The 21,300-nt window shown below is 45.4% G+C and overlaps 1 protein-coding gene across 1 annotated transcript in view; it reads right to left on the reverse strand.

The window, feature by feature from the left end:
* LOC126298502 (facilitated trehalose transporter Tret1-2 homolog) overlaps positions 1–21,300 on the reverse strand; it is a 282,166-nt gene that overhangs the window by 72,452 nt on the left and 188,414 nt on the right. The window contains exon 3 of the mRNA XM_049989838.1: positions 940–1,075. Within this exon, the coding sequence (XP_049845795.1) occupies positions 940–1,075 (136 nt within the window). The remainder of the gene's footprint in view (positions 1–939; positions 1,076–21,300) is intronic.

Consider the following 21,300-nt stretch of genomic DNA (forward strand, 5'->3'; position numbering starts at 1 on the left):
GCATTTTCCTGCAAAATGATGCAAGAAGTGTAGCCGCTTTTTCACACAGCTGGTCGCAGGCTGTGCTCCAAAAACAAACGGCTTAAAGAAAGATGCGGCGACACTTTCTGCAGGATTCGCCCACCATTTTCCGGGATAATGCTCGGGCGCATATACCGATACCCAAGTTGTGACTGATTTGTTCGCTCGATGGAGCTGAGAAGTGCTGTATCACTCGCCACACTCCCGGACATACGTCCTTGTGACTTCAACTTGCTTCCTAAATTGAAGGAAACATTTCATGGAATTCGCTTCAGAACTGTTACAGAGATTCATCGGACGGTAAATCGTCCACTCGAACTATCATCACAACTGGAGCTGCTAAGAGTATCCTACGACTTTGACTGGCAACGGGCTATACAAAATGCTGGTGACTACTTTGACGGACAGCAAAACTTTCAAACATGTATCTATTTTGTATAAATTGTAAGTAAATAGCTGTCACTATTAAAGGTCCAACCCTCGTACGTACTGACAATTTACAATTCTCTTTCAGTATTAAGTACCAAGGCGTTACAATTAACTATCTCTTTAATAACCAGCAACTCTACTTAAAAGCACGCTATTTTGCAGTTAGGGTAACCACAAATTACATTATACATTGTTACTTGGAAGAAGGTTAAAATTAATTCTAAGAAATCCTTTAAATTTTTTTTTGAAAGTGGATGGATATTCTTCGAGGCCGCACTAGCTTCTTATATACAGCTGCGTATATAAAGCTAATGCGGCCTTGAAACATTTTCATTTATTTAAAAAAATTAAATGATATTTTAGAATTTTTCAAATGTTCTTCGCAATAACAATGACTAGTTAACAGGCTAATGTTCTCTAAATGAAATATTTTATTTTCTATTACTACTTACGATTCTATTGTAGTAGGAGAGAAAAAACAATGCTTACCAAGCCACGACGCCTGTGATTTAGAGATATTAAGTTCGTCTGCTTCCTTCATAATACTTGGTACTAGTATAGCAGAAAATGCCAGTGAAACACCGACAACTATGTGGAACGACATAGCGGCAGCTGTAGCAAATATCTGAAAGAAAACCAGAGATATCACATAATTATCACTTGCAGTACTGGTGTAACTGATAAACAGCAGTTCAGTTATTCAGATCACTCTTATCACGAATATTTATTTGGCAGTTACCCAATGGCTTCTCCTACTACCGCATTCATTTTTCATTAATTTCCTTGTTAACGAGATCAGACAATAAGAAAGAGATTTTTTTGAAATTTCTATCGCGAAAGTAGAAAATTTCGTAAAAATTTAGTAGCGTTACAAGTCTGGACTGACGTGCTGATTAGTGATGAAAACCACTGGACAGTCATAGGATAGAATAATCCAACGGCGACAGTCACTGTCAGAAGTAACGTCATATACCATCCAATAACAACAGAATATTTCTTGAATAAGTGATTATCTATATCATCACTTTAAACGCTTATTTATTTGTGCAGCGTATGGCTATATCGCAAAAAAATATTTACGACTGTCTCAGTAACACTAATATCCAGACAACGAATGTGGACTAGTGATTCCTCCGTCACTACCAGTAACTCTGTTGGATCGCCATGGAAAGCTCTCAGAGGACATTCTCGAAATACATGGCAAACAGTCTGCTTTTCAGCTCCACACTCGCGATTTAGAAAGCTGTTGACTTCCACTTGTGCACAAAGTCGGCACACCTTCCAGTGTTGGTTCTAATCAGATCATGCGTGGCAACTTGGTCGACATGCACGGCATCTTTATTGGTTTTGTAGTAGCATTAATCTGTCATGTGTGTCTCCTGCGTCATTACTATTAAAGCTGTTGTCAATTAACATACTTACGGTTTCCAGGGATGGATGACGAGAACGAAGCCTTCCTTTGTTAATTATTGGAATGTCTGCGTGAACAGGGAGGTGAAGACATTTCTGTACTTTTTGTACTCCTGTAGAAGTGCACTTCCTCGCCGCAGAGATAGAGCTGTAAGTGGCTATTTATGGGTACCCAGAAAGACGCATAGTATGGATGAGAAGCCGGTGAACAACGTTGAAAGTTCTGTATTAGCGACAGTTGGCTGCAGCCTCCATTTGCGGAAACATTCACCAATAGCTGATAAATCATTGCTCAAAATAGACTCGGCAACTTCAAGATCGCGATGTCTTATTGCGAGTGACCAGTTGTCAGAATTACCAAACTTTCTTGGTGAAATTTCAGACATACCTGAAATGTGCTAGCTGAGCAAGAGAGGGACAAAAAAGAAATGGTTCAAATGGCTCTGAGCACTATGGGACTTAACATCTATGGGCATCAGTCCCCTAGAACTTAGAACTACTTAAACCTAACTAACCTAAGGACGTCACACTGCACCCAGTCATCACGAGGCACAGAACATCCCTGACCCGGCCGGGAATCGAACCCGGGAACCCGGGCGTGGGAAGCGAGAACGCTACCGCACGACCACGAGATGAGGACAGAGAGAGGGACCAGACCAGATCATTGCGGCAGATCATTTTTTGCTTAATAATACTTGGGAACATCAGTTACTGAGCATTGCATTGATGAGATTGCCAATTTTTAGGCTTGGGATGATATGTACAAGATTCATTATGGCATCTTGCCTCCAGACGCTAACAAAGGCGAGAGTTGGCGAAGCACAGACACACGTACACACACACACACACACACACACACACACACACACACACACATGATCTGAGCAGAGTTGCTGGCTGGCTCTGAGCACTATGGGACTCAACTGCTGTGGTCATCAGTCCCCTAGAACCTAGAACTACTTAAACCTAACTAACCTAAGGACATCACACACACCCATGCCAGAGGCAGGATTCGAACCTGCGACCGTAGCAGTCTCACGGTTCCGGACTGCGCGCCTAGAACCGCGAGTGTTGCTGTTTATGAGCTATAAATAATAATAATAATAATAATAGTAACACATTGATAGAGTTGCCTACAGTACAGGAAGGAAGGTTAGAGCAATGAGGTCTTCAGAGACTCTGCCATAGCTCAGTTGGAAAAATATTGAGGATGGAATAGGCAGTGGCCTCATCCAACAAACCGTCCTATTATTCGGCTTAAGTGATTGAGGGAAACCACATGGAATTTAAATGAGAAAATAATGATATACGGACGCGAATCGGTATTCCTCTCTCTTCCAGTCCTTAACCTCGGCCCTGTGTGCCGTGGACTGAAAACATGTCAGAGATTACTGATCCGTCTGTCAGATGGAGACGTTTAACAACGTGGTCCCTTTCGAGGAGATTGATATAAATGGACACCAACATTTGCCCTCTCCCTTCCATTCCTTTCATTTTCATACTATTACTTAACAACAGATGCATGTAACTAAACTGCACGAGACCGAACGGCATGTGCTAGTGGTTACACCGCGGAAACTACGCTCGGGAACCAGATTTGATTTTCCACGGCTTCTCTGAATCACTTACACCGAACCTTCGGATGACTCCTTTGATATGGCCGCTGTCTGTTCCCTACTCGACCAACTGCATTAGAACTTTGCCTCTAATGACCTGACTAAGGAAACGGGACGCTATACTCTAACCTACTCTCCTTTCTTCTCTTTCTCTCTTTTATTTTTTGGTGCTCATAGCACCTTTAATACTTTTCTTCTTCTTCTTCCTGGCAATCGTCCCGAAGTCACACCGTTCGCTTTTTTTAATTTCATGATTTAGAAATGACTACTTGCTTCAAACTATGTGACCAGATCCCCTTGATTCTGTCACAGTTAGTGCTGGTCAGCGGGTGGGGTTAACTGACGAACCAGACGGCGTTACCTACTAGTGCGCTCTCTCCGGTTACTCTGGTAATACCGCAGAAGCCGATGAGCAAGTCGGAGGCCTGTAGGAGGCGATCGTTTGATTGAAAGTGAGCTGGCCAGCCGATTCAAGTTACCGACTAATGTGTGCCCTACGCTTATTTCCAGTACTGTTGTAGGAGGCGATGAGAAAATAGAGCAGCAACTCATTTTTTGAAAAAAAAAAAAACAACAGATGTTCACGTTGTGTGTTTCGGTATCTTTAAATATCACATTTTATATGAGAATAAAATTATTTCTGAAAACGGAAAAGGAATTACACGGCTCTGCAAAACTTAAGTGCGAGCTAGATAAAGTAACATAACATATTAACTTCGCCGTGGAAGTTAATGAAAGTGCGATAGCATGTTACCAGAGGCCTCCCAGTCGTGCACGCAAAGTTAGACGTCACGTGGTATGAGGTCTGCGTGACTGTAGCGTGAAATGGGGCTCGCCCCGCAATAAGAGGCAGTTGAAGAAAATGGAGAAGACTGTGTGAATCAGCGAGCAGTTACGGTGTACTGTGGTGTTGTTCTACATTACAAAATGGGCCGGAGACAACATTTGGATGACTTAGTACAGTGAAGAATCATCGGGAACTGGAAGAAGGCCGAAGCGTGGCGAGTGTAGCCGAGGAGTTTGTTATTGTGTTACGTGAATGGGGAGTGCTCCGAACTGGAGGCATTGCTGCTCAAAGGAGAGGAGCTGTCGACCATAGTCAGCTGTAGCAGCAGAGGACCGCTATACAATGAGGTGACGAAAGTCACGGGATGACGAGAGACACATGTACAGATGTAAAAGTTTGTAAATTTGTGGTAATCTCTTATGGAACCAACATACTTCGGTCATCGGTCCCTAAGCTTACACACTGCTTAATCTAACTTACGCTGTGGACAATACACACACCCATGCCCGAGGGAAGACTCTAACCTCCGACGGGGGGAGCGCCGCGCGGACCGAGACAAGACGTCCCAGACCCCGCGGCTACCCCGCGCGCCATGTACAGATGGTGGTAGTATCGCGAACACAAGGTATAAAAGGGCAGTGGACTGGAGGAGTTGACATTTCTACTCAGGCGATTCATATGAAAGGGTTTTCTACGTAATTGTGGACGCACGACGGGAATTAGCAGACTCTGAACGCGGAATGGTAGTTGGAGTTAGGCGCATAGGACATTCCATTTCGGAAATCGTCAAGGAATTCAATATTCTGAGATCCACAGTGTGAAGAGTGTGCCGAGAATACTATATTTGAGACATTACCTCTAACCTCGGACTGCGCAGCGCCGACGACCTTCGCATAACGACCGAGAGCAGCGGCGGTTGCGTAGACTTGTCAGCGCTTACAGACAAGCAACAGCGCGTAGAGCAAGCAAATAAATCAGTGTGGGTCGCACGACGAACGTATCCGTCAGGACAGTGCATCAAAACTTGGTGTTGCTGCGCTATGGCAGAAATCGAGGGATGCGAGAGCCTTTGCTAACAGCACACTGTCTGCAGCGCCTCTCCTGGACTGTGGAACATATCGGTTGGACCCTACACAAATGGAAAACAGTGACCTGGTCAGATGAGTCCCGATTTCAGTTGTTAAGAGCTGATCGTAGGGTCCGAGTGTGGCGCAGGCCCCACGAAGCCATAGACCCAAGCTGTCAACAAGGCACTGTGCAAGGTGGTGGTGGCTCCATAATGGTGTGGGCTGTGTTTACATGGAATGGATTGGGTCCTCTGGTCCAATTGAACCGATGATTCACTGGAAATGGTTATGTTCGGCTACTTGGAGACCATTTGCAGCCAATCATGGAATTCATATTCACTGGGCCAAAATTGTTCGTGAGTGATTTTAAGAACATTCTGAACAATTCGAGTGAATGATTTGGACACCCATCGAACATTTGGCCACCCATCAAACATTTATGGGACATAACCGAGAGGTCAGTTCCTGCACACAATCCTGCAACGGCAGGACTTTAGCAAATACGGACGCCTATGGCTCAGTATTTCTGCAGGGGACTTGCAACAACTTTTTGAGTCCATGCTACGTCGAGTTGCTGCACTAAAGCTGGGAAAGAGCATGTCCTACACGATATTAGGTGGTATCTCTGGACTTTGTGCAACAGGCAGGAAGGAAGGAAGAAGGAAAATTTGGTTTAACGTCCCGTCGACATCGAGGTAATTAGAGATGGAGAACAAACTCGGATTGTGTCAAGGATGGGGAAGGAAATATGCCGAGCCCTTTCAAAGTAACCATCCCGAATGCGCATGCAGGAAGAGACGCAGGTCAAACAGCGGGTACAGTTGAAACCACATTTAACGGGACTGCAAGGTACGAAACTCACGCTCCACAGTGGCGCGGCGATTCCATAGAGTTGGTCCTTTTACTCGACGGCCAGGTATCTGCACATCGGCTGCACCGTTTGATATGGTGCCAAGAACATAGGAGTGGCGTCGCGTGCTCTTCTCGGCTGAGAGAAGAATCAGTCTGGGTAGTGATTCTGAACGTATACTCATATGCCGAGAGGTGGGAACATGTTGTGCATGCAGAAAGATTGTCGAACATGATCGTTTTGGTGGTCTAGGTGTTATGGCGGGGAAGCATTATTTTGCATAGACGTACTGACCTCATAATCGTAGAACAAGTTACACTCACCGGTCAACGTTTTTGTGACACTTAACTTCTTCCCCAGGTGTGGCTTTTCGGGGGGTACATTCGGTTCTAATTTCATTTTTATGGATGAAAATGTGCGGTTGCATCGAACAGCGCAGGTGGAGGAGCTCTTGCAAAGAAGGCATATTCGGCGAATTGACTGAGCTGCCCGTTCCTCGACTTGAATTCGATTGCGTACATGTGGGATGTGTTGTGGAGATGTAATGCAATACGTTTACATGCGACAATGACCATCCAACAGCTCCCAACCGCGCTGGTGGAGGAATGGAACGCCCTGCCACATGAGCTCCTTACCAATCTTCTGCCAGCATGAGAGCATGCATTGCCGTCTGTAATGATCACACATTATTATTATTAATAACAATTTCCTGCCTTTTATAATGTCCAGCGGACCATCATAAATTGCGGTGACATAAGTGTAGTTATTGTCTTTGAATAAATGTGTCATTTCTCTTCGCCTCATTGCATATTTCATTTAATTAGTATTCGATACCATAGTGCAGCAGTTCTTTCTATGCATGATCCACGTTTTATTGAGCTATGTTACGTAGTAGTGACACATTATCCGAAAGTTACTTTCGTCCTTAAGTTTTGCACACCATTGTATTTGTTAAGTCAAAACGAAAGTAAGATGTGTCGCAGTTTTTCAAAAACTAGCTTTTTTCACAGCGGAAATGATGATTATTTACAATTGACTTCTATTTAAATGACAACATAACATTCTATTAATGTATTTGTTCAGGCCGGTAATTTTTTCCTTGGTTGGGAAAAAAATTCGTATTTCGCAGCGTGCCACTCGATATCTTTTTTCTGCATACCAAGTCAAATTAAAATCAAAGAAAAATTAAATCGTGATCATCTGATCTTAGCACCCGTTCTAGCAGTTTCGTTGTCATAAACATTAACACCCGGTTATATACTGCTAAACACAAAGTAAGTTTTGTATAGAATCCACTATTATGAGCTTGGTCGTTCAATTTTCATGCGATCCGAAGATGACAGAAGATTTTAAAGACTTTTTCTTTTTCTTACGTTTCTAATTCCCCTGAACCGCACATAAACACTAACACTTCTGAAGATTTCTGTATGGAATAGCATAAAAATCCTCTTACCGCACATATCGCTATCTTTTCGACCATTTGTTTGAAATTCCCTTTTTTCCTGTTCAGCCGGAGGAACTCGCAGATTCCCACTGAAATGGCGCGAGACATCCACCTTCGTAAAAGTCGGTCTGTGTCTAATGTCAGCCATAGATGTCAGTTTACCTGAGTGAGGAATGTGATTTTATTCATTGGTAATGGTTGGGGAAAGTTCAAATGGCTCTGAGCACTATGGGACTTAACATCTATGGTCATCAGTCCCCTAGAACTTAGAACTACTTAAACCTAACTAACCTAAGGACATTACACAACACCCAGCCATCACGAGGCAGAGAAAATCCCTGACCCCGCCGGGAATCGAACCCAGGAACCCGGGCGTAGGAAGCGACTAAGGTAGGGGAAAGCCTGTATCTCTAAAAATAATAGGTTTGTTAATACAATAACCTTTTCTCCTATCCGTCACGATTTTCTTTTTATTGACATTTCGCACTACGCGTTGCGGGAAATGTTTCCAATTATCAAGTGCTTTTTCCGTGTGGTATGACATTTATTGCCGGCCGTTCTGACCGAGCGGTTCTAGGCGCTTCAGTCTGGGACCACGCTACCGCTACGGTCGCAGGTTCGAATACTGCCTTGGGCATGGATATGTGTGATGTCCTTAGGTTAGTTAGGTTTAAGTAGTTATAAGTTCTAGGGGACTGATGACCTCAGATGTTAAGTCCCATAGTGCTCAGAGCCATTTCATGCCATTTATTCGTGATGTTTTCCGTGTATGAAATGCTGATCTTCTGCTCAAATAGACAACAAAAAACTCGTAAGAAAAAACTCATTCCAAACTCGCGATTATCTCTATACAGGGTATCCGAGTAGCAATGGTCAATATTCAGGGACATGACAAGAACACTCAATCGTATGGACATTTAGCCTGTTCTGAATGGTATCAGATATAGAACACATTTAAAACACTTTCTTTTTTGATCTAGTGGCGAGCCTTTGTGTGTCTTTCCCATTCAATCTCTCTGACGTTTTAAAAGTTGTCCATGGTGTTTTGTAACTGAAGTAATAAGGGGGATTGAGAGTGTATCAGAGAGAAGCATTGGTTAACTGTATTTGTACAAGCGCTGGCTAGAATGCCACACATCTACGCTAATGAACAATATGAAGATATGGTATACGTTTACGGTCTCTGCAATTATAGTGCTCCTGCTGTTGTCGATGAATACCAACGGCACCATCTGACTCGTCGACTTCCTGCTCGTAGAGTGTTTACTATAGTTTTCAGCCCGTTTCATGAAACAGGTATCCTTCTAATGTCCCATTTTTCTTCTGAAGGTTTAGTTTAACTACCTGGGCAGGGACTGCAACATATAGTTGAAACTGCGCAGTGTACTTCTGCTGCCGGCACACGGAGACCTTTTGCATGTATCGGTGTCTCACAAACACGCGGACGGCGCAAATGGCATGCGAAAAGCTTTTACCTATTTCACATACAGCGTGTGCATAATCTTCACATTGGAAAAAACGCCACACGACTTGAATTTTGTTACTGGTTAAATGACAGTCGTCATATGCTTCCATTGATACTATTCACTGACGAAGCTACGTTTACACAGGAATGGAATGAACAGCACACGTAATAATCATCGATGTTCGCACGCTAAAGTGGAAACCAATTTCCAACTTCGTTTTTTTTATGATGTTTGATGCAGCTTTATCGGTACCACGTTGATTGGTCCAGTCACTTTAGAAAGAGCGAATGACATGGCAGAATTACTTGCATTTTTTAGAAAATTCGTTTGTTGAACACTTGGAAGATGTCCCTTTGACCACGCGGACTGCAGTGTACTCCGGTCATGACGGAACTCCTCCACATTTTATCAGAAATGTGAGGGAACATCTCAACCGCACTTACCCTAATCGCAGGATTAGTTAGTACGATTAACTGTCTACCAAGGTAACGAAACCACACGTCATTATACTTTTGTTTATGTGGTTGGATGAAGCCTGAGGTGTACAAACGAAAGCCGGCCGGTGTGGACGAGCAGTTCTAGGCGCTTTAGTCTGGATCCGCGCGACCGCTACGGTCGCAGGTTCGAATCCTGCCTCGGGCATGGATGTGTGTGATGTCCTTAGGTTAGTTAGGTTTAAGTGTTTCTAAGTTCTAGGGGACTGATGACCTCAGATGTGAAGTCCCATAGTGCTCAGAGCCATTTGAACCATTTGTACAAACGAAAGATGAATACGTGAGATGAACTGCTTGGTCGCACACAGATAAGCAACGCAACACATTTATTGTGAGCTGTACAAGAGCTGTAATGTGACCTGTACGATAATTTTATGTAATCGTAGGGCTAGGGCCCCCCGTAGGGCAGACTGTTCTCTGGGAGCCGGTCTTTCAATTTGACGCCACTTGGGCGACCTGCAATCGATGAGGATGATAGGATGATGCTGAGGACAGCACAACACCCAGTCTGTGGGCGGAGAAAATTCCCCGACTCAGCCGGGAATCGAACCTGGGCCCAGAGGATTGACAATCCATCACGCTGACCATTGAGCTACCGGGGGCGGACATGTACGATAATGCTTAGAGGTGAATGTGTTAAAAATACATATTTTTCAATTGATACTTTGTAACACGCATGTTGCTATGTTTACTGATTGCTGTAGATGTGTGAGCCTGACTAGGTATTGAATAATGTAGAAAATAAATAACAATGTACATTAAATGTGTTCTGTCTCGGAAATCAGTCGGAATAAGGCATTTGTTTATACACTTTTTTTTTTTTACTTCAAGTGAATGTTCCTGTCATATCCCTGAATACTGACCATTCCTCCTAGGACACACTGTATAAAGATCGACCATTAATTAAAAATTTATGCGAGTTTTTATGTAGTACAAAAGAAATAACAGAACAGTACAGCATTTCGGGCTTCGAAAACACCACGAATAAATGACACAGCACACGAGAAACACACTTGAAAATCAAATCGTTTCCCGATAAGCGTCGAGCAAGAGATAAATAAGAAGAAAATCGTGACAGAGCAAAAAAAATTACTTTATGAAGAAACACATAAGGGAGGAATGATGTGTTTGCCACCACTCGTATTAACGTCACCAAATTTATTGAAGACGAGAAGGAGAAAGGAGTTATAATGCTGACAAAAATGAGACAAGAAGTGGAATCAAAACGTTAAAGATGAATAAGTCAATATTGTGCAGGAGGAACGTAGACTGGGGTTCGTGTATCTACCACAAAGAAAAAGAAGCGAAGTTTACACGATTAATATCTCACTGATTTTATAGATAAACGTATAATGAGTTTGCAATTTCTTCGATCTTGTGAACGATGTAAAGAAACAATTACCGATTGGTAGCAACTTCAGAGCCTTTATCGCTCAGAAGTGGACTGCAAGCCTAGCCCCAGAGAAGTGCCCCGCTCTTAATTCCTGAATACATAACTGAGGTGACGGACAACGTGAGCTACAGTCGGCGGCTGTTTGCTGATGACGCTGCGGTGTACGGGAAGGTATCTTTGAGTGACTGTGGGAGGATACAAGGTGACTTAGACAACATTTCTAGCTGATGTGATGAATTGCAGCTTACAGTGATTGTAGAAAAATGTGAGTTAATGCAGGTGAGTAGGAAAAACAATCTCGTTATGTTCGAATAGGGCATAATTAGAACGCTGCTTGGCACAGTCCCGTGAAACGTCGCAAAGATAAATGAAATGCAATGCTTGTGTAAGATCGGTAGTACAGGAGGCGAATGGTCCACCCCGCAGCATTGCAAAGTAACAAGAAAGTTAAGATATACAGGCAGGTCAGTCAACGACCTTATAAGGTTCTGACCGAATGGCAACAGTTTTGTGTAGAACAAGGAGCGTCCCACAACATGAAACCTTGGGCGTCGAACGACAGCCAAGGTAAACAAGTATTGACGTCATCCAGCGGAGATGTGTTTGTGGACTTGTGTCAATGCGGCGTCCTGCAGTTCGATCCGTGTCTCGGAGTAGACCACCTATCTGGGTAGAGCCTACCGAAGTGAAGTGCTCGTTCGGGGCGCTCGGTATCTGCTTAATGCGACGCGAGACCGAGTCACGCGATCTGAGCAGGCACTAACGCCGAACGTGCAGTGCCCATTACACGCATTAGAGCCAAGTCAAGTCAAAGTAGTACCATACTCAGGGAATGAGCGTAGGGGAGCAGATGCAGGAACTCAGAATCTCAGTTCTAGATAAGGTCCCAGTGAAGCCGGTTTGTCGTTGCCTTCCTCCGACCTGCTTTGAAGTGTCAAGTGTGTATCTGTGTCATGTGGGTGACTATGACGAGTGCTTGTACAGTGTAGTGGCTGGCTCTGAGCACTGTGGGACTTTACTGCTGTGGTCATCAGTCCCCTAGAACTTAGAACTACTTAAACCTAACTAACCTAAGGACATCACACACATCCATGCCCGAGGCAGGATTCGAAACTGTGACCGTAGGGGTCACGCGGTTCCAGACTGTAGCGCCTAGAACCGCACGGCCACTCCGGCCGGCCGTACAGCGTAGTGTCCGATCAGTCATGTTATGGATGAAGGGAAGGTGCCGGCATATAGCTTACTTCTCTCTAATAGCACCAAACACTGAAGACCTATTTCTGTGACGCTAGTTGCTTGTCGAGTTGTTAGACATACACTCCTGGAAATTGAAATAAGAACACCGTGAATTCATTGTCCCAGGAAGGGGAAACTTTATTGACACATTCCTGGGGTCAGATACATCACATGATCACACTGACAGAACCACAGGCACATAGACACAGGCAACAGAGCATGCACAATGTCGGCACTAGTACAGTGTATATCCACCTTTCGCAGCAATGCAGGCTGCTATTCTCCCATGGAGACGATCGTAGAGATGCTGGATGTAGTCCTGTGGAACGGCTTGCCATGCCATTTCCACCTGGCGCCTCAGTTGGACCAGCGTTCGTGCTGGACGTGCAGACCGCCTGAGATGACGCTTCATCCAGTCCCAAACATGCTCAATGGGGGACAGATCCGGAGATCTTGCTGGCCAGGGTAGTTGACTTACACCTTCTAGAGTACGTTGGGTGGCACGGGATATATGCGGACGTGCATTGTCCTGTTGGAACAGCAAGTTCCCTTGCCGGTCTAGGAATGGTAGAACGATGGGTTCGATGACGGTTTGAATGTACCGTGCACTATTCAGTGTCCCCTCGACGATCACCAGAGGTGTACAGCCAGTGTAGGAGATTGCTCCCCACACCATGATGCCGGCTGTTGGCCCTGTGTGCCTCGGTCATATGCAGTCCTGATTGTGGCGCTCACCTGCACGGCGCCAAACACGCATACGACCATCATTGGCACCAAGGCAGAAGCGATTCTCATCGCTGAAGACGACACGTCTCCATTCGTCCCTCCATTCACGCCTGTCGCGACACCACTGGAGGCGGGCTGCACGATGTTGGGGCGTGAGCGGAAGACGGCCTAACGGTGTGCGGGACTGTAGCCCAGCTTCATGGAGACGGTTGCGAATGGTCCTCGCCGATACCCCAGGAGCAACAGTGTCCCTAATTTGCTGGGAAGTGGCGGTGCGGTCCCCTACGGCACTGTGTAGGATCCTACGGTCTTGGCGTGCATCCGTGCGTCGCTGCGGTCCGGTCCCAGGTCGACGGGCACGTGCACCTTCCGCCGACCACTGGCGACAACATCGATGTACTGTGGAGACCTCACGCCCCACGTGTTGAGCAATTCGGCGGTACGTCCACCCGGCCTCCCGCATGCCCACTATACGCCCTCGCTCAAAGTCCGCCAACTGCACGTACGGTTCACGTCCACGCTGTCGCGGCATGCTACCAGTGTTAAAGACTGCGATGGAGCTCCGTATGCCACGGCAAACTGGCTGACACTGACGGCGGCGGTGCACAAATGCTGCGCAGCTAGCGCCATTCGACGGCCAACACCGCGGTTCCTGGTGTGTCCGCTGTGCCGTGCGTGTGATCATTGCTTGTACAGCCCTCTCGCAGTGTCCGGAGCAAGTATGGTGGGTCTGACACACCGGTGTCAATGTGTTCTTTTTTCCATTTCCAGGAGTGTACAATATGTGATCAAAACTATACGGACACCTGGCTGAAAATGACTTACAAGTTGGTGGCGCCCTCCATCGAAAATGCTGGAATTTAATATGGTGATGGCTCACCCTTAGCCTTGATAACAGCTTCCACTCTCTCAGGCATTTGTTCAATCAGATGCCGGAAGGTTTCTTGGGGAATGTCAGCCCATTCTTCACAGAGTGCTGCACTGAGGAGAAGTATCGATGTCCGTCGGTGAGGCCTGGGACGAAGTCGGTATTCCAAAACATCCCAAAGGTGTTCTATAGGATTCAGGTCAGGGCTCTGTGCAGGCCAGTCCATTACCGGAATGTTATTGTTGTGTAGACACTCCGCCACAGGCCGTGCATTATGAACAGGTGCTCGATCGTATTGAAAGATGCGATCGCCGTCCCCGAATTGCTCTTCAACAGTGGGGAGCAAAAAATGCTTAAAACATCAATGTAGGCTTGTGCTGTGATAGTAACACGCAAAACAAGGGGTGCAAGCCCGCTCCCTGAAAAACACGACCACACCCTAACATCACCGCCTCCGAATTTTACTGTTGGCACTACACGCGCTGGCAGATGACGTTCACCGGGCATTCGCTATATCCACACCCTGCCATCGGATAGCCACATTGTGTACCGTGATTCGTCACTCCACACAATGTTTTTCCACTGTTCAGTCGTCCAATGTTTACGCTCCTTACACCAAACGAGATGTCGTTTGGCATTTACCGGCGTGATATGTGGGTTATGAGCAGCCGCTCGACCATGAAATCAAAGTTCTCTCACCTCCCGCCTAACTGTCATAGTACTTGCAGTGGATCCTCAGGTAGTTTGGAATTCTTATGTGATGGTCTGGATAAATATCTGCCTATTACACATTACGACCCTCCTCAACTGTCTTCGGCCTCTGTCAATCAACAAAAATGGCTCTGAGCACTATGGGACTTAACATCTATGGCCATCAGTCCCGTAGAACTTAGAACTACTTAAATCTAACTAACCGAAGGACATCACAAAACACCCAGCCATCACGAGGCAGAGAAAATCCCTGACCCCGCCGGGAATCAAACCCGGGAACCCGGCGTGGGAAGCGAGAACACTACCGCACGACCACGACATGCGGGCTGCCAATCAACAGACGAGGTTGACCTGTATGCTTTTGTGCTGTACGTGTCCCTTCACGTTTCCACTTTACTATCACATCGGGAACAGTGGACCTAGGGATGTTTAGGAGTGCGAGAATCTCACGTTTAGACGTATGACACAAGTGGCACCCAATCACCTGACCACGTTCGAAATCCGTGAGTTCCGCAGACCGCCCCATTCTGCTCTCTGACGATGTCTAATGACTACTGATGTCGTTGATATCGAGTACCTTGCAGTAGGTGGCAGCACAATGCACCTTATATGAAAACGTATGTTTTGGGGGGTGTCCGGACACTTTTGATGACATAGTGTATTTTGTACTCTAGTACAATTACATTCTCGTGACCTGTCAGCTCATCTATGGGAAACATTGTGTATTCCGAAAGAAAATATCATGCGATGTCCAGCCTGCTCTGTCGGTTTATGACATCCCGGAGACTGTATATAACGGTGCCTAGGTTGGAGTCACGTTCATTGGCTTCCAGAACGCCTTCAGCACAGTTCCGCTAGCACCGCATAGTAAACAGCACTACAAGAAAGTGTGACAATATAGGAACCGTACACGATATCTACAAGGCATATTAGAAATTCTATTTCTGGTGGGTCAGTTGTTACACTCGTCAAACAGCAAAAATCTTCTTCTTCATTGCCTAATTTCCTAACCTAATTCCCTCAGAAACACATGGTTTTATTTGACTATATTCCATTACCATTGTGTAAACCATACAGTAGAGGTGCATGTTCTTTGGGAATATAACAGTTGTAGCATGGAGAGCTGCATCAAAACAGTCTCAGGACTGAAGACCGCAACAACAACAACAGTTTCCCTTGGTCATGCTGTTCGCACTAAGAACTTAGTAAGGCCATGTTAGCTAATTTTACAATGCCAGATCAATCATCATGGCTGTGAAGATTCTCGTAATTGAATCTGTTTGATGGTGTCGCGCCATATATTTAAGATACACGGTCCAGTCACATCACCGATACCACCGCCTAAGTTCAAGTCAACGTGCAATGACCACTCAGAGATAGCAGACAGCAGCACTAATAGTGGAGGGTATGTTAAGCGTGTTGGGGGACGCGGAAAACAGTGCAGCGTTGTCGTTATGCGGAAACAGACCAATTTGGCTGACGTCCAAAATGGGACAAGGGCGAAAGTACTTTCGAAATGACTAAGGCTGTAACCCGTTCAAGTGCCGCCGTGGTTAAAGTGCACTGTGCATGGCAAAATGATGCTGTACAAAATCGGAGCTGAGGTAACTGTGATATACCACAGGCCATGGTGATAGGAATGTAATAATATTGTACCAACAGATGTTATGTCCGCCCCAAGTAGCTGAGTGGTCAGCGCGACGGAATGTCAAACCTACCGGCCCGAGTTCGATTCCCGGCTGGGTCGGAGATTTTCTCCGCTCGGGGACTGGGTGTTGTGTTGTCCTCATAATCACCATTTTATCCCCATCGACACGCAAGTCGCCGAAGTGGCGTCAACTTGAGAGACTTGCACCAGGCGAATGGTCTACCCCACGGAAGGCACTAGCCACACGGCATTTATTTATTTATAACAGATGTTATTTTGATATTTTATTAGGCAACCAGTTTCGGCGTTCCAATCATGTCATCTTCAGGCCTGTCACATGAATGATAAGGCACTAATATTAGTGTCTGGTTAGCAGTGGCAGCGTACAAATTCCAGCCTTCGTAGCCAATGAACAGCAGTCAGCATGTTGTGCACGGACAAGGCTTGTCTTACACATGCGCGAGTAGTACGTGATGTCCCTCATGCTACAAGCTTGAAATGACGTGACTGGAACGTTGAAACTGGTGGCCTAATAAAACAAAATCAAAATAACAGCTGTTAGTACAGTATTATTACATTTCATCGACCAGCCACTGTCCCACACTACCGAACCCAGGATAGAGTTACATTTATAGATGACAGGGATGAACGACGGCTAAGGAGATGTGTACGGGCGAATAGACATGCAACTGTTGAGCAACTGACTGTCCAGATGAATGAAAGGACTACCATCAGTATCTCCTCAACGATCGTTAAGCGAACGTTGCTGCGTCTGGGCCTCCGCATCAGGACAAAGCAAAATGTCACACAGAACGTACTCTCCTGGCCATCGTACTCCTGGGATGTAAATCCAAGGGAGAATATGTGGGGCCACCTCGATCAGACCGTTCGCGCCACGGATCCTCAGCTGAGAAACTTAGCGTAGCTGGAAACGGCAGTGGAGTAGAAATGGCTCTACATCCCTGTCGGTACCTTCCAGAACCTCACTGACCCTCTTCCTGCACGTCCGCGCTGCAAAAGGTGGCTATTCAGACTTTTGTCAGGCAGTCACATTAATGATACTGGACTGTGTATAATGGCAGTAGACGCCTGTGAACGTTTCTTTAACTTAGCATACTTACAGACCTGTTTTAAAGTACACTGGATGTTCTATGACTGACAATCCTTAATGGAATTTCTATCAGAAAGCAGCTTTCTTCCTAGGCTCAAAGGTTTCTCTAAAGCCTCTATTAACGATGAATGCATTGATGTGTTCTTCGCTGGTCAAATACGTGTTCTTACAAAGGTATATTGAAGTATATCTAACTTCCTTGGACAGATGTTGCTGTATTCGATATAAAGTGCTACCATAATCGGCTCTAGACAAGATTGGGACCCTTTTGGTTCAAATGGCCCTAAGCACTATGGCACTTAACATCTGAGGTCATCAGTCCCGTAGACCTAGAACTACTTAAACCTAACTAACCGAAGGGCATCACACACATCCATGCGTGAGGCAGGATTCGAACCTGCGACCGTAGCAGCAGCGCGGTTCCAGCCTGATTCGCCTAGAACCGCTCGGCCACAGCGGCCGGCTTAGGGACCCGTTACCGCGAAACAAAATGCTTCTGTATGCTCCACACTGAACTCTGAAGACAGATTTATTAGCATTAAGTATCGATTCGCGGTTTCCAGTTGACTAATTGACTTGGGGTATCCAAACGAGTTGCATGTCAAATGTTTCTTCCCCGAATATTACTAGTACTTTCATTGTAAACTGTCTGGAATATACATCAATATCTATATTCTGCTAGCCAATTTACGGTGTATGGTTGAGGATACTTCCTAGAAAGACTATATTGTGCCTCTTCCCTGTTCCATTCACGAATGGCGTGTGGAAAGAATGACTGTCGGTGAATCTCCGCATGAGCTAACGTTTCCTCCGATTTTCTCGTCACGGTCATTTTGCGAGATAAATGTCGGAGGAAGCAATATATAGCCCGACGCTTCCCGGAAGTTCTCTTTCGGAATTCCACCATCAACCCTGCCCGTAATACGTAACTCCCCTATTGTAGTGTCTGCTGCATACTACTGGAGTTCATTGACGATCTCCGTAACACTATAACGCCGACGTGTGTCCGCAAACGACGGTAAATGGGAACATGTAATGCACTCAGGAAAATGGTTGATCATGATTGTTTTGGTGGTTTAGGCGTTGTGCTGTTGGGAGGCAGCCGGCCACTGTGGCCGAGCGGTTCCCGGCGCTTCAGTCCGGAACCGCGCTGCTGCTACGGTCGCAGGTTCGAATCCTGCCTCGGGCATGAATGTGTGTGATGTCCTTAGGTTAGTTAGGTTTACGTAGTTCTAAGTCTCGAGGACTGATGACCTCAGATGTTAAGTTCCATAGTGCTCAGAGCCATTTGAACCATTTTTTCTGGGTGAAGTGCCGCTAACAACCAGGATTCTTACATGGTAGCAACACGATGGATGTCCAGCACATAATGCCTTGCGTGCACGTCGTATTCTGAACCGAAGGTATCCTGCCAGATTGACTGGTCCAGGAGGAACAGTTACTTAGCGTGCTAGGTCTCCTGATTTAAATCCTCTGGACATTTTCTTTGGGGATGTATTAAAGACGTTGTCTATCGCGATATTCCAACAATCCCAGAGGACATGCAGGAACGTATCGTGCTTGCTTGTAATTCTGTTCAGCAGGCAACACTGGAAGCAGTAAATAATTCTTTCATTCAACGAGTGCACCATTGTATCGGTGTCTAGGGTCACCACTTTGAGCAGTTTTGAATGTCAAAGTCAATTTTGTGTTACGTTTTATCCCGGTTTTCATTTGTTTTCTGACAACTCCAGCAAGTGCACGAGTTTGTAATCCCGGGCCCAAAGTCCATGTCGTGTTACGTAATTAATAACATTGTGTTTCAGTGAATGATATAATGTGATACATTTTTGAATAGGTCTTTAGGAGAGGAAATGAATTACCGAATAAAAATTACAGGGTGCCATTACAAAAGTCATACCGCTGTTCATATCGTTGTAAAAAACAAAGCTACAACGAAGGCAATCATGCTGATTGATGTCCCCCTGGCGACTGAAGAACATTTGCTTGAAACGTTTTGTAATTTGCATCTGGACAAACAGTTATTGAAGGTGGTGGAGATAAATGGCACACCATGAATACATACAATTTAGTCAACGGAGCTTCGTGAGATTTCGTGTTGTTGAAATGGAGCGGGCAGTTGGTAAATACTCACTGAAGTTGGCTTCCTTCTCTGGATCTCAACGGCCCAAAGTTGCTGTGACTGAATTGTTTCGCTAGGATCCTGTACTACTTTATTACAAATGTGTGGCACATAAAATTTAAAGAGGATGACACCCACGAAAAACCGCACAAATGACAGCCGGTAAGGAGTGATTTATTCCATCAAGTGGCAAAATTACCATTGTGACGATAATAAATGCTGCTATGGGTTTGAGAACAGTGTTGATAATCAGCCTATTCCACAAAGCAGATTCGACAAATATTTCACAATCTTTGAACAATTCTGAAGGTGTTACAAAAAAAGTGAAAAATTAATAAGAAACACTTCAACGTAGAAACATTAAAATTGATTCAAAAATGCACATAATTTTAAACATCATGGTGCAGGGTTTCAGAGTGATGGTGGTTTTTGATGGTCAGCGGTGGACATTTGCCAACTGTGGTTCGATAGACCACTTCTGTACAATGTTCACAATAAACAGAACAACGCGAAAAAGATCGCTCCTCGGAATCAGTTTGGGTAATAACGATATAGGCAAAATTTTTAAGAGGCATTCAAATGAAAACAGAGACCCGCTACAACGGGACCACGGAATGGTTCCAATTAAAAATAATCACCAAACGCGTTAACACATGTATCCCACTGGGAGACGATATGATCAATTCCTGTTCCGTCGGTCACTAATGGGACCACAACCGCACCCACTTCTTCGTTCGACTGAAGACCACGTCCACGCATGTCTTTCTTCAGGTCGCCAAAGATGTGCAAATCACACAGTGAACGATCCAGGTTGTTCAAAGGATATTGCAGTGTTTCCCAACCACACCTCTCAAGCGTAGGCTTCATCAGGTTGACAGCGTGAGGGCGGGCGTTATAGTGCAGCAGGATGATTCCGTCCTACAGGATTCTTGGGCATTTTGACTTTATGTCGCACAGTTTCTGTAAAGTGTCTTCATAGCGCTGCGCATTTATTGTGGTTCCACGCTCGAGGAGCTCGACGAGGAGAGGGTGACTACAGTCGAAGAAGGTCAGCATGACTGTTCATAGTGCCACCATTTGAAGCTCAAGGGCCGACGGCAAAGCCAAACTGGAAACCACCCAAGCCTCCCCAGCCAAAGAGGCCCAAATATCAGTTCATCCAAGTTCCGATAAGGTCATGATGACCTTCTTCAACTGCAGGGACCCGTCGAGTTTCTCAGGCGTGGAACCACAATCAATGTTCATAGCTGTGAAGACACTTTGCCGAAACTGTGATGCGCCATAAAGTCAAAACTCCCCGCAATGCTGTCGGACTGCTTCATCGTGTTACACGCTACGCCTACCCCCCTGCTACCAATTGGACGAAGACTACGCAGCAGCGATTTGGCTGGGAAAAGTGCAGCATCCTCCGTGCAGATAAGATCGTTCACTATGTGATTTCATATCTTTGATGATCTGAAGAAAGACATGCTTGGACGTCAGTTTCAGTCGGACAAGGAAGTGCAAGAGAGGGTGCGGTTGTAGTCTCGTCAGCGGCCGACCCCGTTCTGCGAGAGAGGAATTAGCCGTCGTGTCTCTCAGTGGGATAAATGTCTTAACGTGTGTCGAGATAACTTTTGAATGGAGCCATTCTCTGGTCCTGTTGTGACGCGTGTTCGGTTGTCGTTTGCCTGCCCCTCATACTTCATAAGAGAATATAGTTATACAAGATAATGCCGTGAACATCTACGCAGAGCAGGAGAAAAATGCTTACTCAAGAAACAACTTACAAATTAAGAAGCCAAACTCCATTAAATTAGGGTAGAGTATAACCCTTTGAGCCCCAAGAACTTGTAAAAAAATCTTAAAATTTTCTAACAAAATTGACCTTTATTGTCGTATTAAGCTACGAATACAAGAAG

The sequence above is a fragment of the Schistocerca gregaria genome, chromosome X, assembly GCF_023897955.1.
Source record: "Schistocerca gregaria isolate iqSchGreg1 chromosome X, iqSchGreg1.2, whole genome shotgun sequence".
NCBI lineage: Eukaryota > Metazoa > Arthropoda > Insecta > Orthoptera > Acrididae > Schistocerca > Schistocerca gregaria.